Source organism: Phoenix dactylifera, chromosome 8, assembly GCF_051530095.1.
Source record: "Phoenix dactylifera cultivar Ajwa chromosome 8, Ajwa_hap1_PhDact_Kaust_v1.1, whole genome shotgun sequence".
Classification (NCBI taxonomy): Eukaryota; Viridiplantae; Streptophyta; class Magnoliopsida; order Arecales; family Arecaceae; genus Phoenix; species Phoenix dactylifera.
This window is the reverse complement of record NC_143197.1, coordinates 3,763,490-3,778,589: the sequence shown is the minus strand read 5'-3', so window position 1 is coordinate 3,778,589 and position 15,100 is coordinate 3,763,490. Positions and strand designations below refer to the sequence as shown.

Sequence of the window (15,100 nt, the reverse complement as noted above, 5' to 3'; positions counted from 1 at the left end):
TGTAGACCAATTAGATAAAATATTAGAAATCTGAAACTGAACCGATCTCCAATAAATCCAATCAATTCTATACTAGCTTGTGCATAATATATATTTTTTTAAAAAATCAGAATGGGTCTTAAACCAACCAACCATCAACCTAACCAAAGAATTTAAAAACATTAAGGCTAGTTAGAACAAGCCCTAGTTGACGTAGTAGATATCCAAAAGATTACGTTGTTGATAACATATTTGAATTCTATTTCTATTCTCACTAGGATTCCATATGATGCAATATAATTTCTTACTCCAAATGTCACCTAGGAGCAATTCACAAAAATTTCACACACGATTGACGGCAAGAGAGGTGCGCTTTGAGAGACGGGGTTGCCATTCCTTATTCTTATAGTTTTTTTTTTTTTTTTTTTTTTTTTTGATAAGATTGGATAAATCATAGTAACCATGTCTCCACGATTGTCCGGCCGTACAGCTGGAAATACGCGCTAACCCATTCGCCCACGGCCGGGCCAAGATCTCCGACATATTTAAAATATTTTACAAACCATCGGTCAAAACTCGACAGAGAACAACGGAATCGAAATAAACGGCACGGCCCACCTCCCACCTCTTGGCGAGAGCGAAGGAAGGAAAGCGAGTCTGGCCGAATCCGGAGCGGTACGAGGATTGGATTTGGATAGAGACGATTTTAATTCCCGCGGAAAGAATCGTACAATAAAGAATGCAATGATGCATGGACTTGGCGTTGAATGCTTCACATCACCTCCACCACCGCTTCCTCCCCTCCCGTTTCCGCGTCCCCCGGCCCCCCTCACCTTCGCGGAAACTCCGATTTTTACTTCTCTTCTGCTCCTAAGTTCTTATACCCAATTTTTTCCTGAAAAATTTATGTACTTTAATTCGATTCTGATACTAAAATCCGGAGAAGAAATCGAAGGTGGAGAGGTGGAGAAGACTTGGAATGATGTCGTTGCTGCTGCTGGTGTTGTTGGTGTGGTCAAAACTCGATTTTTGCGCTTCTCTTAACGATGAAGGTAGGGTTTCTTTGCAGTTTGATGTTTGTTTGATGGGATGGGATTGAGTATAGTGTTTAATCTTGGTTTTTTTTTTTTTTTGGATTTGTTTCTTTGTTTCGATTTCAGGGAAGGCGCTGTTGAGGTTTAGAGAGAGGGTGGAGTTGGATCCATATGGAGCTCTGGCGAACTGGAATGAAGAAGGCGGGGACGATCCATGCTTTTGGTTTGGGACTCAGTGTTCCGGTGGAAGACTCGCGGCTCTGTGAGTAATGGAGTTTCTTGAAAAATTACCTGTTTTCTTTGTTTCGATGTATGGACTTCTTGTTTTCCTTTGTGTTTAATTGATTCTAGAAGGGTTCTGGATGGAAATGTTGATGCTTTTTAGCTCCAAGTAACGATATTTTTGTACATCAGGTAGCGGAGGCCTGAGGGGTGTTGGGAGCATTTCTTTTTCTAGGATAGTTGTTTGTTAGCACAGCTGAAATTTTCTTGAAAAGCCCTAACCCCATGTAAAAACCATATTGCAGGGCCTCCTTAGATCATCCTTCCATATTATTCTGTCATTCTTGATTCTTGGCTATCTAACTCTGCTGCCTATGAGTCTTAATGGCATGTGGCTTTCTATAACTAGAAAGCATTTGTCTTCATCATATTATAACATATAATTAGATATGTCCTTGGAAATCTATCTGTCTTTTCATCTAATGCTTGAGGATCTTAAAATGGACAAACTGGGATGCCTCATGGCTATCTATTTTGATAGGATTTGCAGTTTTTGCTTCCATTAGAACACCGTCAGAAAACATTCTGTCATGTTGTAATAAAATATGCTCCATGGATGCGCCTGAGTATTATTAATCGATTACATCGAGGATAAGTATAAAAAGAGGGAAAATGTTCAGAAAAGAAAAGAACCACCATCTTCCATTAGTTTTTGTCAGAACTGATGTAGCCCAGCTCCATATCCTAGCTTTATAACCTTTCAAGACCTTAATCGTGTATAACGGACGCTAACAACTATTAGTTGACAGCTGCGAGAAAAATAAGAAAAAGGAGGATTTTGATTAGCTGGTTAAGAGGGAGAGAAAGGTCAGTGGAAGGTTGCAGCCAGCCCCTCCCCTTTTTTTTCTTTCTCATTCCTTCATTTTCTTTCTTTTCTTTTCTCTTTATGTTTCTCTCTTTCTTTTCTTGCTCTCTCTTTTTTCTCTATTATAGGGAACCCAATGCAGGCTATTTAGGTCCAAAAAAATATGTTTATTGTTATTTATGTTTATCATATCCTGCATTATTTTACGCAATAATTCATTTTCTGGAATCATCCCTAGAGGGTTAACAGAATTGCAAAATCTGCAATGGGACACAATAATCTCAGTGGACCAGTTCCATTTGATCTTAGCAGTAGTTTGTCCATGAAAATCCTGTAAGTTATGATATAACTATTGATTTTTTTTATATTCTTGGTAGTCATAAATTAATTGATTTCATTGTTCACAGTATACTCAGAAGCAACAGGTTTATAGGTAGCACACCAATGAAATCCCTTGAGCACAATATTCTCCCTGAGCTTCAAATGGATGATAACCCGTTATCCTCAAACAGGGGATCTGTTACAAGGTTATATATTTATATAAAAAAATCCATGAATTGATATATATTTTTAAAGCCTTCAATCATCTCTGATTTATGTGATGTGGAGTTAGTAGGATTGTGTTGTCAACATTGCTGTTGGTATGAACTGTCTATTACTTGAAAACTTCCTTGGCTCATGTTATTATGTCCTTTGGTTTGCGGAATGTGCAACTCACCTATATTTTCTAACAGACCAGTAAGGACCCCATACAAAGAAATTCAAACCATTGAAGGCCCATGACCAATCATTCTAGAGTAGCTTATCGTCGTTTGACTCTGAATGTTCAAAGATGGTGTTGGAATTATCAATTGATTCATTGGTTGAGGTTGTCCAATTGAAGTGGATTTGGCATTGGCATGTTCATGATGCGGTTCTTTTGGCCATTGTTATTTGATAATACTGTGGCGAAGTGTCCATAGCATTTTCTGGAACTTTGGAGGTCTTATTTCTCTGAGTAAACTTTAATAGTAAAGTGAAGCACTTTAAATAGTAAGAGTACCAGCATAACACACTATTTATTATTCAATCACATAGATAAATTTAGCGACTCCATAATTTTTATAAAACTTAAGTACAATTAATTACAACATGAAAGTCTAAGATTATAATGTTTTGTAAAACCTGTAAAATTAGAACCATTACTCTTTGATGGAGCCTGTCTCCCATTGATGGCTCTGGTAGATAATAGGCTCGGCAAGATGGTCTTTTATGTCTGTCAGGACTATAGGAGATTAAATTTTAACTCCTCTTCATGAGCAGTTGACATGATAAGTACTTCTTGAGGGGTTCTAAGACATGAATGTTTGAACATTCAAGTTTTATACTGTTATGCTGATGCTTCTCTGGGCTTTTTCCTGATCCCTCTTTATGAGTATTAAGTTCCCATAGGTATTCTTGTTCTGTATAGTTGCTGTCAGCATATGATCCAATTGCTGCATTGATATGGAAAGATTCAAGGAAAATGTAACTTGCTTGCATGTCATTTCTTAGTGAAATGTAATTTCTATTGCTTTATAAGAAATGAATGATGGAAGACTTTCTCTGACTTCACATACTTTTCCCTGCTGACCTTCTCCAACGTTGGTATCACCTGGAGCAGGAATGTTCAGAATGCTGCTATACGGAAACTTCTGCAGATTGGCGGCAAAGACAAAGGCAAAGACAAACAGCATAAAAATGGAGAAAATCAGCCAAAAGTTTTCAATTCACCAGCACCAGCACCAGCAAATGGAGGTGGTCAACATAAAAATGGAAAGAGTCGGGCAAAAGATCTTGCATCACCAGCATCAGCACCATCTCCTATGTCTTCAGAGGAACAGTTGTCACCATCTGTGTCACCTTTCTTCCCCCCATCCCAACCACCAGGAATTTCACCATCACCAATGACAACAGCCCCATCATTCTCCTTTCCACCATCTCCATTCAGTCAAGTTCCAACACCTGCACCCTCACCTTCTCCAACGATTGAGCCACCATCCCCAATACCAGAGCGTCATCCCAACTTTGATGCTGCACCACCTTCTAGTTCTGTGCCAAATCCCTCTCCCTCTGTGGGTCCTTCACCATCAGCTGCAGTAGATACTCCAGTAAAGCATGCAACTTCCTGGGCCATCTATATGTCAATTGTAGGTGCAGTTTCCTTTCTCCTTGCAATATCTGCAGTATACTTTCTTTGCTGCCGAGACAACAAGGTTGTCACTGTCAAACCTTGGGCAACAGGCTTAAGTGGGCAATTGCAGAAAGCATTTGTGACAGGTGTGTTCCCTTCAGACCATTCATCTGATATTATTTTATTTTTGCTTGCAATTTTATTGATCTACAATATTGGTTTTGCATTGCAGGTGTACCTGTACTCAAACGAGCAGAATTGGAAGCAGCTTGTGAAGACTTCAGTAATATTATTGGCTCTTTGTCAGATTGCATGTTATACAAGGGAACATTGTCGAGTGGAGTTGAAATAGCAGTTGTATCTAGCGCAATTACTTGTGCAAAGGACTGGTCAAAACAATCAGAGTCCCAATTCAGGAAGAAGGTAAACCTTTCACTATCTACTTTTTTTTCCTTGCACAAACTTTTTAAACTCAGCATATGTTCCTTAAACACTGGGAGTTGGTTGTGGTTTCAGATCATGATGTTGTCGAAAGTAAATAACAAGAATTTCATCAACTTGCTTGGCTATTGTGAGGAAGTAGAGCCTTTCACCAGGATGATGGTGTTTGAGTATGCACCGAATGGGACACTTTTCGAGCATCTGCATGGTAAGTATTTTGCTTAACCATAACTAATGGCGAATAAAAAGTGTAGTTCAATTTTTTATTTTTAAAAACTTTGTTTAGGTAATTTTCAAAATTGGTTTTAGGGTCCTATTTTAAGTGAAATGGTAGAAAAGAGTCTTATATTAGGCATATTTTAGGTTGGACAACTCATGAAATCATTAAGAGTTTGATTTTTAGTTGTTTTAGATATCTTTCTAAATAGGGTTATGTGCTATTCAATTTTTCTAGAAAATATTTTGGTGATTAATTACTTGTCTATCAAAAATCCTATTTTGCTTTGGAAAATAAGTAATGTGAAGTCTATAAGAGGTTCTATTAGGTTTGAATGAAAAAGCATATCTTTTGGTCAGGTCTGGCCTTATCTTTTCTCTATCCCCATACTATCCTCCTTTTCTTTCTTCTTCTTCTTCTTCTGTTATTACTTCACTTTTATTCCCTACTTTCTACTATTCTCTCTTATTTCTATTGCTATTCTTTTTCTTCACTGAATAGTTTGCACTGCAGATTGTATTTCTGCAGGATATTAAATCAGATTTGTGCTGGAATTAGCTTTAAACTGTTTTAGCCTCTTGTTATCCTGCATCAATAACCTACTAGAATGCAACATGATAAGTTTATATTTTTGCCATTGTTTTAATACTTCTCTGCTACCTGAATAGCATTACATCCATGAAACTATCTGGATTTAAACATCACACAGGGTCATTCTAGCACTACCCATGATTTCAACATATGATGCATTTCGAGACTGCATCACCAGTTTATTTACACAGAAAATTCATCAGGGATACTTTCCTGCTGTATTTCATGCTAACCTTGTCTTCGACAATGAACATGGTAATTGAAAATTATTTACCATTTGTTTTGAAAGTTCACTATCTAATTGAGATGTGCAACTGCAATAGTGTCTAGTATAAAATACAAAACATGGATATTCTAACAAGGCACAAATGATAACTGTATCTAACGAACCTAAAGCTTAGGTAATTGGTATAGTGACATGAAAAATGTAATGACAATGCTTTCTTGCTGGCCTCTTCTGCTGTGATGAATCTGATCACCGAGATAGCAAAGCAATTCATTATGGTAAAGCAATCTGTTCTATATAGGCATGTGTGTTGAATGCTTTGCCGGTATTACGATAGCTGCAATGGAAATGATTTCTCACCTCAATGTCCTGTCTCATTAGGCACATATGAAGGCATCCAAAACTCCAATTACTGAATCTTAAATACTTGCAGACCTTCAGTTTGATCTACAGAACCCCTTTTTTTCCCCAGTTATTTGGAGGCCTTGACTGATGTTATATCTTGGTGGCCTTTGCAGTTAGAGAAGCAGAGCACTTGGACTGGGCTATGCGGCTAAGGATAGCCATGGGAATAGCATATTGTCTAGAGCACATGCATCAGCTTAACCCCCCTTTCATTCTCAGAAATTTGGACTCAACTACCATCTATCTTACTGATGATTATGCTGCTAAGATCTCAGATCTTGGATTTTGGAATGAAGCAAAGGGAACCGCGTCAGTGCCTGGAAACTCAGGTACCTTGGCTCCAATGTCGGACGTAGAGAGCATTGTGTACAGGTTTGGTATAATACTGTTGGAGATATTATCCGGCAGGCTTCCATTTTCTGAGGATGGCCCGCTTGAGCGCTGGGCTTCATGTTATTCAAATGGGGAGAAGCCTCTTAAAGATATGATGGATCCGAGTCTTGTATCCTTTCACGAAGAAAGTGTCAGCGCACTGTGCGAGGTGATACGGTCCTGCACCAATCTGGATCCAAGTGAGCGACCGACAATGGCAGAAGTGGCTAGCCGATTGAGAGACATCACGGGGATCCTGCCAGATGGAGCGACTCCAAAAGTGTCTCCATTGTGGTGGGCTGAGCTTGAGATTATTACTTCAGAGGCTACCTGAAGATGAAACAATTAACCTCGTTTATGAGTAGAAATTCTTTTGTTTTTTCGGTTGAGAACTCTGTGTTCGCTGTCTGTATGCATAAGCATGGAGATAAATGTACAGGCTAGGAACAGGGAGAGCTGGCTGTGGTTTTATTATAGTGTGCTGACTGTGTAGAGATGGGGTTTGTTCATGTCTGTGGAGAATGCCATCCATCGAGCATGGATATTGCTTGTGGAATGAATAAAAGAGAGCAATCTAGGCTTGCTTCTCTTTTGCCTTTCCAGGTGACGGTTTTCTTGTTGGAATTATCATTCATGGTGATTCTTGATCATGAAATAGTTGTGCAAAAGAATGATCCTTATTCCTATGTTGCAAAAATGATTTCTTTTTCTTTTTTAAAGTGGATTAAAAGAGAGGGTGGGCTTGGTGCAATATTAACAACGCTATACTGTGACTAGGGTGTTGTAGGTTGGAAATACAGTAGTCTCTCTATACACAGGGATAAGTCTCCATACATCTGACCCTCTCCATATATCCTGCATTGGTCATGCACTGGAACATATATATATATATATATATATATATATATATATATAGAGGATTAGAAGTGTATTCTTTTCTTAAATGAAATCATTACCGCTATTGGCTTGTTCTCCAGGCTTTCTGTGTGATGGTTTCACTGTCATTGTAGCTGCACTTCACATGATCGCTTCTTCCACAATCAAGAAACTAACAAAATTACCCAACTCTAAAAAAAAGAAAACCTTTTCTCTTTAAAATACCATTAAACTTCCTAATGTCAACCACTATCGCTATCAGCCTTTCTTAGAAGTTACAGCCCAAGTTGTACTCCACGCTTAAATAGTTTTTTTGTGAAACTCGTCTTCTCCATCGATGTGTACTCCCGGGATCCACAATGCAATTGCCTTCTGTGGTAATCCACATTCAGTTCACAACAATTCTTGGGTAAAGCCTGGCAATACATGAAAACCTGCTAATAAGTGGTGAGTGGTCTTCTATTACCTTCAATGAAATTTCCATATGCTTCAAACTGCTTTGTCCTTTTTCCCACGGCCTTTTTGATTACTCGTTTCACTATAGTATGAGAGATCGAAATATAAGCTGTTTTAAGAGCTTATTCCACATTCACTTTCCCTTATTTATCAAATCTTTCAATTCCTGAGATGTTTTTTATTTTCCCCCTCCTCTTCAATTGTTACGGGGGCTTTATCCGAGGATCAGACTTAGAAACCTCAAATCTTTTAGCCACCCCTTTCCAAGAAAATGTTTCTCTAGAATATGACCATGAGTTGCGTATAAAATATATAAGATATCCCCATGCAATTGGATTTTATTCTGTGATCAAGATAATATTTTTAAAACTTGCTCATATATGAGAAGGAAACAGGTCTTCACGTAGGCCAATAACTCCTCCTCTGAGTGTTCCTCACGTCCATTCCAATCCATTCCACTGAATCGTCTGCACGTCCATATGCATATGGTATTTTAGTTCGGGTGCTCTTCACAACCACTCTAGCTTAGCAAATCTCTCCACTAAGACAGCGCCACCATTATGTCTTCAATCCCATAACTCCAGACCCAGATAATATACTTGTCCTAATGGAGGACCAGTTTTTTCTACAACTCGGGAGGAACAACTGAACTAAAAGTCGTGTACATAAACCCCCTCCAATCCAACGGCTTTCTCCAATCCAAGCAAGCGTTCAACCCAACCTATCAGATATTTCTTGATACACAAGAGGATGGCAACTCGCTACCTCCCTCTCCTCCTCCTCCTCCTCCTCCTCCCTGCCTCACTGTTTTCTTTTGCTGTTGGAATCCCATATCAAGCACCCGAGAAGACTGAGGAGAAGGTGGTGGTGATGGAAGGCATAGTCTACTGCCAGAACTGCACCCATGTTGGCTCTTGGTCATTGGCCGGTGCGAAGCCCCTGCCATCAGCCAAGGTGAGCATTTCATGCAAGGATCACAAGAACAGGGTCTCGTTCTACAAAGCAGTCCAGGCCAATGGGGAGGGATTCTTCTACGCACCGCTTGCCGGCTTGAAGGACTACCATGTGAAACGCCCGACCGACGCGTGCTTGGTGCGCCTGCTCTCCTCCCCCGATGCTCGTTGTAATGTGCTCACCAATGTCAACTATGGGATTGAGGGAGCCCGACTTCAGGGCAAGAACAAGAGAATCACGACAGGGGGCTACAATGCCGAGATTTACGCTGCCGGGCCATTGGCTTTCCGGCCAGCCCATTGCCCTCCAAGGACTCTATATTGAGTAGTGCGGTGTCTCCTGACTCAGTAGTGAGGACCTGACTGCGCTGTGTTATTGGCTTTCCTTGCTCGTTGTTTGTGCACTTGTGTTTTCCTCCTGTGTTATTTGTTTTGCTTGTGATCTTTGTCTCGGGGAGCCCCGAGTTGGAGCTTTCTCCGTGTTTCTCCGTAAGACAGGATATACTGTAATAGATCGCGGTCAGTTTCCTGTAGCTTTCCCGTGTTTCTCCAAACTAGTTCTTCTAATCGTGAGTTCTGTTCACCGAGCGGCTCAATGGATTTGGAGCATATAGCGAACCCACTAATAATAATAATAAATACATTTAAAAATTATTTGAAGGCCTCAATGAATTGATAGCTAAGGATTTTTTGGGGGCCTCGATGTATTTATAATTAAAAGTCTTTAGGTCGGAGCCTTAGGCAACTGTCTTAGTCACCTAAGAATTGAGCTGGCCCTGACGTTAAGTCATCATCACCCTTAGAGCAGTCAAAGTTGATGATTGATTCATGCTTCCGGACCATTGGCTTTCCAGCCACCAAATAGTGCTTTGATAGCAACGCGGAGCACCTGCCTGCACTGCGAGATTTCTGTTTAGAACTATGTTATGTGCACGCCTGTGTTTGTGATTTCAGGAGCCTCATACCTTTTCCAGTGATGTTATCCTTGTTGTGGAATGAAATCCAATATTTCAAGCCTCCCTTTCCTCTTGTTTAAGTTCCCAGGTGGATGATGTAAATTCTGGCTGGAGCACCATATTCTGAAATTTTTTAGCACAAACTTTCAAAAAAAAAATTCACAATCCTTCATTCCTTGAAAAATTTAACGTAGAAAAGAGCGGATCGGCTTGTTCATTAGATTTTATAAAATTTGACTCAGAGCAGAAAAATTCCTCCTAGATCCTGCAATGTCGCATGTACAATACACCATCAATTTCAACTTCATCGTCACGTTTCTTTTGGATTGTCAATGACAGGAACATCTCTAGGACCCACCTTACACTACCATAGAGCACCGCACCATTAAGTCTCCAACAGCTGGTCTTGCTGGTGTAGGTTTCCAAATAATTGTACTGGCCTTTCTAATTCAAGTCTCCAACTGAACGGCTGAGCATTGGACTTGGGCCTTAACTGAAAAATTGCAAGATTAACCAAAACAAAAAACAAATATTCAATCATAAGATCTAGATGCAAATTTGCAAGGCACAGGCACTCCTTGCTTTCACTTTCAGTAAGAATCCAGGTATTCCCTGTAAGCTGCATGCCGTCAAGGTAACTGAGAGCTGTCATAGAAGAACAAAATAAAAATTTATTCTAACAAATGGTACCCAGTTTGTAACCAATGGATCGGACAGTTACAACATTCCAAATGACCACTCACCACAAAGCAGTGGATGCAATAGTCAACAACGTTCAAGAACCACATCCATCACTATAACCCCCTTAAAAGTGGCAAAACTCTGCTACTCCAAGGTCCCAAAAACCTGAAACAGGTATTAAAACAGAACACCTAGTATACACTGCTAAAGCGCTTGAGACTTCTTTTTTTTGCGATCTGAAATACTATTGTATTGAGTATAACCAGGAAAAGGACCCGCATACTACCGCAAAACAGGCTCCACCTCAGGAAACCAACACTCGTCCAATCATCCCTTGAGTCCAAGTTGCAGTCTCCTTCAACTGGTCATCATCAGACTGAAGACACTCCCCCAAGAAATCAATGTGGAATGTGCAGCCTTTGAACAAGACCTTCGTGTTTGGACCAAGCGTGTCAGCAAGATCACCCATCGCAGCAACTGCAGCTTTAGTTACTCCATCATCCCTGCAACAAAGTCAAAATGATGATACTGTTGCATATTATAGAAATCAAACATCTGAAACAAAACTGTTTTAGCACAGCATACCTGCTCTTGTCCCTGAAGACTGCTTCGGTGAACTGCAACAAATGGCTTGCATAAGGTATCATCAGCTCAGCCTTGGCATTTTTGAATCCCTGAAGTATACCAGAGTAGGCCTCCAAAATGCCTCGTCTAAGCTGGTTTCCATAATCCAGCATATCCTCATCACTAGCATCCAGATGTGCGCAGAGCTCAGCAGCTCCTTGAAGCATCGGCAGTGCATAGGGAACATATTTCTCAAAATGCTCGCTGATTGCAAGGGCAACATCGCCAAAGCATGAGAATATAGGAGGTTTGACAGACCGATGGAGCATGGAATTAGAGAGGTCCTTAAGAAGTTGACTCATGATACCGTCACAAAAGGGAAGAACCTTGTCATCCAAGGCACGGCAGATGTCACCAACCACACCAACTGAGATAGAGCAGACTTGATAATCCTCAAAATTTTGTAAGCCCATTTCTAGATACTTATAAAACTCCGGCATGTACTTGGCAAATTCTGGTCCAGTAGCATAAGCAAGGGCCCCAATAGCAAGCATTGCTTCCTCATGCACGGTGGTACTGCGGGAAGCGAAGATTTGAAGAAATAAGAACATCATCTGATCAGCAGACTGAAGAATTATGAATTTTGTCTCATCCAAGCTACTCAGCTTCTGAACTATTACTTGAATAACACCACACAGCAGGGCCTGCAGATCACTTTGTCTTTCCCTGTCATCTGAGGACACTGTTTGGAGCTCTAGAGTCCGGTTTATTCTGCTCATGATTTCATGAAGTAGATGGGTTAGGATGTTTGAAGTTTCTGACATATTACAGGCTCTAACTATCTCATTCAATGTCTCATATGCAGAAGATCGGAGCCTGAAATTGTTAGTATCTGCACAATCAGCTGTAGAAAGGAGAGCTGAAATAATGTCTCCAATAAAAGGAGTGAGCACTGACGAAATGGCTCCTGAATCCTCATAACCCTGGGCAAGAAAATAAATGGCCCCACAGACCTTCTCAGCCACATTGGGGGCATCTCTGATACTTTCTAACAACACAGAAATGATACGAGGAAGGTTTGCAGGAGTTATTACTGGATAAGCACTACTCGTAGAATGCAAGATCTCAAAAATCCTTCCGAGCGTCCAGGCTGTCGTGTCCTTGACATGACTTACTTGGTCTTTCATTGCATTGAGCAAGAAATCCAGCCCAGCATGAACCAGTGGTGCAAGCTTTTCAAGCGATGGACCTTCAAGAATAGACCCAAATGCAAAAGTGGCTGCCTCACGGCTGCGCCAATCACTCTTTGTTATGTTACTCTCGACAAAAGGCATCACAAGGGGCACAACTGCATCCCCAACAGTCCTTGCAACAAGTCCAAGGCACGTCCCACCAGCCATGGACAGATTCCAAATACCATCATCTTGATCCTGATCCTCCTCTTGCTTAAGCAGTGTTTCCAACAGCATCGGCACTAGCAAAGGAAGAGCCTTTTCAATAAAATGAGAGTGAACAGAAGAGCTCCCTTCATCAGCTCTGCCATACTCTTCCTGTAGTCCAATCTCTTCATCACAGATAGAGCTCCAGAATTCAATAGCTTGCAGAGAAACAGGCTCCTCATCTCCCCTCACAGCATTTGCAGTCAAAGTGAACAATGTTTGCATGTATGGATCAAGAATTTCGTAATACATAGAAGCTATAGAAACAAGGCACTCAAATGCTGCCTGTCTAATCTCCAGCTCTTTAGATACAGCGGTCTCACACACGACTTTCATGATGAAATTCCTCTCCATGTCATTATCAAAGTTAGTCTGAGCAAAATCAAGAGCATTGTACAGTGCTCTCACAGCAGCAAGACGGACTTCAGAGCTATGCTCTGTCCGATTCATGCCCTGAACCACGGCAGTTAGAACAGCATTCACTTGTTCCTGCTCCAAGTCCTGAGGAGATACCTCCTCGCAGACATATCCCAGTGCATCCAAGGTTGCTTGTTTCAGAGGAGCAGGAGCCTCCTGCTGGGTCATGTTGTTTAATAAATGCCCGATAAGCTCCTGCCATTCCCTCCGGGGGATCTCGATAGAAGCAACCTTGGCAATCACTTGCGATGAGGTGTGCCGTGCTTCTGATACAGATGATCCAAGAGTCCTTAATAAAGATTCCTTGATTCGGACTTTGATAGAAGGGTCCATACCAACCCATCGCTGAGTGAGTTCCTCTTTTCTAATTGAGTCCTTCGCATCTAAGGAATTCTTAAGGATAATGCCAGCAAGTCTTCGAGATTCAGGAGGCTTTTGGTCATTTGATAGCTCAAATGACAATGAAAGGAGGAACTGGGGAAGATTCTGTTCCTGAAACTGCTTGAAGTTCTCCTCTGCGACAGTTCGTATCTGCCCATCAGGAGATTGGGCAGATAACAGAATCTGGGTAATCTCCATTGCCATTTTAGAAACTACAAAATGATACAGGAAGCCTGATTGTGCAAATTAAAATTAGCAAAACTAGGCATACCATGCAAATACAGGATACCTAATTTGCAGGAAACCTACTGATAATTGTTATTGAAAGCATTCATCAATTTCTACTAAACTACTATGAAAAGAAGTGACAAATTTCCCACTTTGATTTCTAACATTGTTTCATATCGAAGTTTCATGTTCTATAACTATGATACAAAATTTCACAACAAGAAGAACAATTGCAATTTTCCCAAAATCAAGCAACATGGAGCATCTGGTAACGGGAAAGAAATCAACAATACATTTGATAGAATCAGGAGAAAATGCTTACTTTCCCCAGGAAATAAGGTTTCTATTGCACGAATATTTGATAGTTCTGATTAAAAAAACCTTTTTTTATTATCGAAACCAAACAATCGTCAGACAGATCCCTCAATCAAAAATACCTAACAATTATGTAAGAAATCAAACGATTATTAATAAATATAGCCAAAAACAAATTTTGATACAAACATTAATGCTCCCCACCATAAAAAAAGGCAAAACGGAGGAAGTATATAGTGATTCGCAGGACCAAAACCCTACAAGACAGAGAGGTGATAGAAAAATTGAAACACAACTCTAAACCCCAAAGGTCAGAAAACATGGCAAGAAAGAAGAAAGAGGACTTGTGCAATCAAATGGAAACCAAAACCCTAAACCCCAAACCCTAACATCATATTATAGTCGAAAGCTCACAAAAAAGGAAAAAAAAACAGATATCAGCATCTAGGAGAACCAATGCCCGAAGAACAAACAAATAATACTGAAACCATCAACTTCACCCAGAAAATTAGACCAGAAATTATACCGAAATGAATCGCTTATAAAGCCATAAACCCTACTGCATCGACCGATGACCGAGAACACAGGAGAAAAGAGAACAACAAAAAAAACACCTAGAAATCGAAGAAATAAACGCAGGTAGGGATGAATCCGTATCAGATCTGAGAGTTAATTGGGAAAAAAAAAGAGAAGAAAACTAGACGAGAGAATCGAAAGCGATACCTCTGATTGGGAATCTTCTAAGCGACGCGGTTCCTCCTCGTCCTCCTCCGGCGGCGAATCGAAGCCCGAAGGAGGATGCGATTTAGGGTTTCGCTCCCCTCGGCTCAGCGCACGGGCTCCAATGAGAGGAGCGGACTGCGGTTGGGGTCCGGGGTCGGGGGGCGAGATTTTTTATAAGGGATTTTTTCTTCCTTTTCGAATGGGTTGAAGAAGCGGGAGGTTGTCGCGTGGCAGTCGAAAACCCTAGTGTTTTGAAATGCGCCTCTTCGCACTTAATTGGAGGCTAAGCAAGACATCGGAGGAGTTTGACCTAATGGGAAGTGTACAAGTGGGCCAGATGAGACGGCCCATGGCAAGGGGTGGTGGTTTGACGCGTTAGCATAGCTTTACAGCTTGGGAGTGTCAAGCCCGACTAGATCGTTTGACGGGACAAAAATGTCCAACCATGTGGAGAAGTTATCGAGTAGAAGTTTCCAATTGGCGGTCGATGGATCCTTCTAAGGTGCACTTAATTTAGTTATAACTTAATTTAGGCTTGAATCATGCCTAAAGATTAGCCCATGGATCATGTCTCCATCCCATGCTAGTCTCGAAACTCGGATCAGGT

General features: G+C 40.8%; 3 protein-coding genes across 5 annotated transcripts; 2 read left to right on the top strand and 1 right to left on the bottom strand.

Moving 5' to 3' along the window:
• Positions 1-555: 555 nt before the first annotated feature.
• Positions 556-7,106, top strand: LOC103710344 (inactive receptor-like serine/threonine-protein kinase At2g40270). 2 transcript variants are annotated; one of them, XM_008796019.6, is made up of 7 exons: positions 561-1,031; positions 1,140-1,275; positions 2,508-2,627; positions 3,743-4,398; positions 4,485-4,675; positions 4,769-4,901; positions 6,246-7,106. In XM_008796019.6, the coding sequence occupies exons 1-7, from the start codon at positions 959-961 to the stop codon at positions 6,836-6,838; spliced, it is 1,902 nt and encodes a 633-aa protein (XP_008794241.3). In that variant the 5' UTR covers positions 561-958; the 3' UTR covers positions 6,839-7,106. The 2 variants fall into 2 exon arrangements, with proteins under 2 accessions (XP_008794242.3, XP_008794241.3); XM_008796020.6 differs by lacking the exon at positions 2,508-2,627 and having other exon boundaries at positions 556-1,031.
• Positions 7,107-8,446: 1,340 nt separating this feature from the next.
• MOP10 (Pollen Ole e 1 allergen and extensin family protein) lies at positions 8,447-9,322 on the top strand. Its single transcript, XM_008796074.4, has one exon. The coding sequence runs from the start codon at positions 8,587-8,589 to the stop codon at positions 9,112-9,114; it is 528 nt and encodes a 175-aa protein (XP_008794296.3). The 5' UTR covers positions 8,447-8,586; the 3' UTR covers positions 9,115-9,322.
• Positions 9,323-10,396: 1,074 nt separating this feature from the next.
• Positions 10,397-14,778, bottom strand: LOC103710386 (importin subunit beta-1-like). Of its 2 annotated transcripts, none has more exons than XM_026805899.4 (3): positions 14,494-14,778; positions 11,012-13,460; positions 10,397-10,929 (listed from the first exon to the last, which is right to left on the bottom strand). In XM_026805899.4, the coding sequence occupies exons 2-3, from the start codon at positions 13,429-13,431 to the stop codon at positions 10,731-10,733; spliced, it is 2,619 nt and encodes an 872-aa protein (XP_026661700.3). In that variant the 5' UTR covers positions 13,432-13,460; positions 14,494-14,778; the 3' UTR covers positions 10,397-10,730. The 2 variants fall into 2 exon arrangements, with proteins under 2 accessions (XP_026661700.3, XP_026661701.3); XM_026805900.4 differs by having other exon boundaries at positions 11,012-13,439; positions 14,494-14,758.
• Between the last annotated feature and the right edge of the window lie 322 nt (positions 14,779-15,100).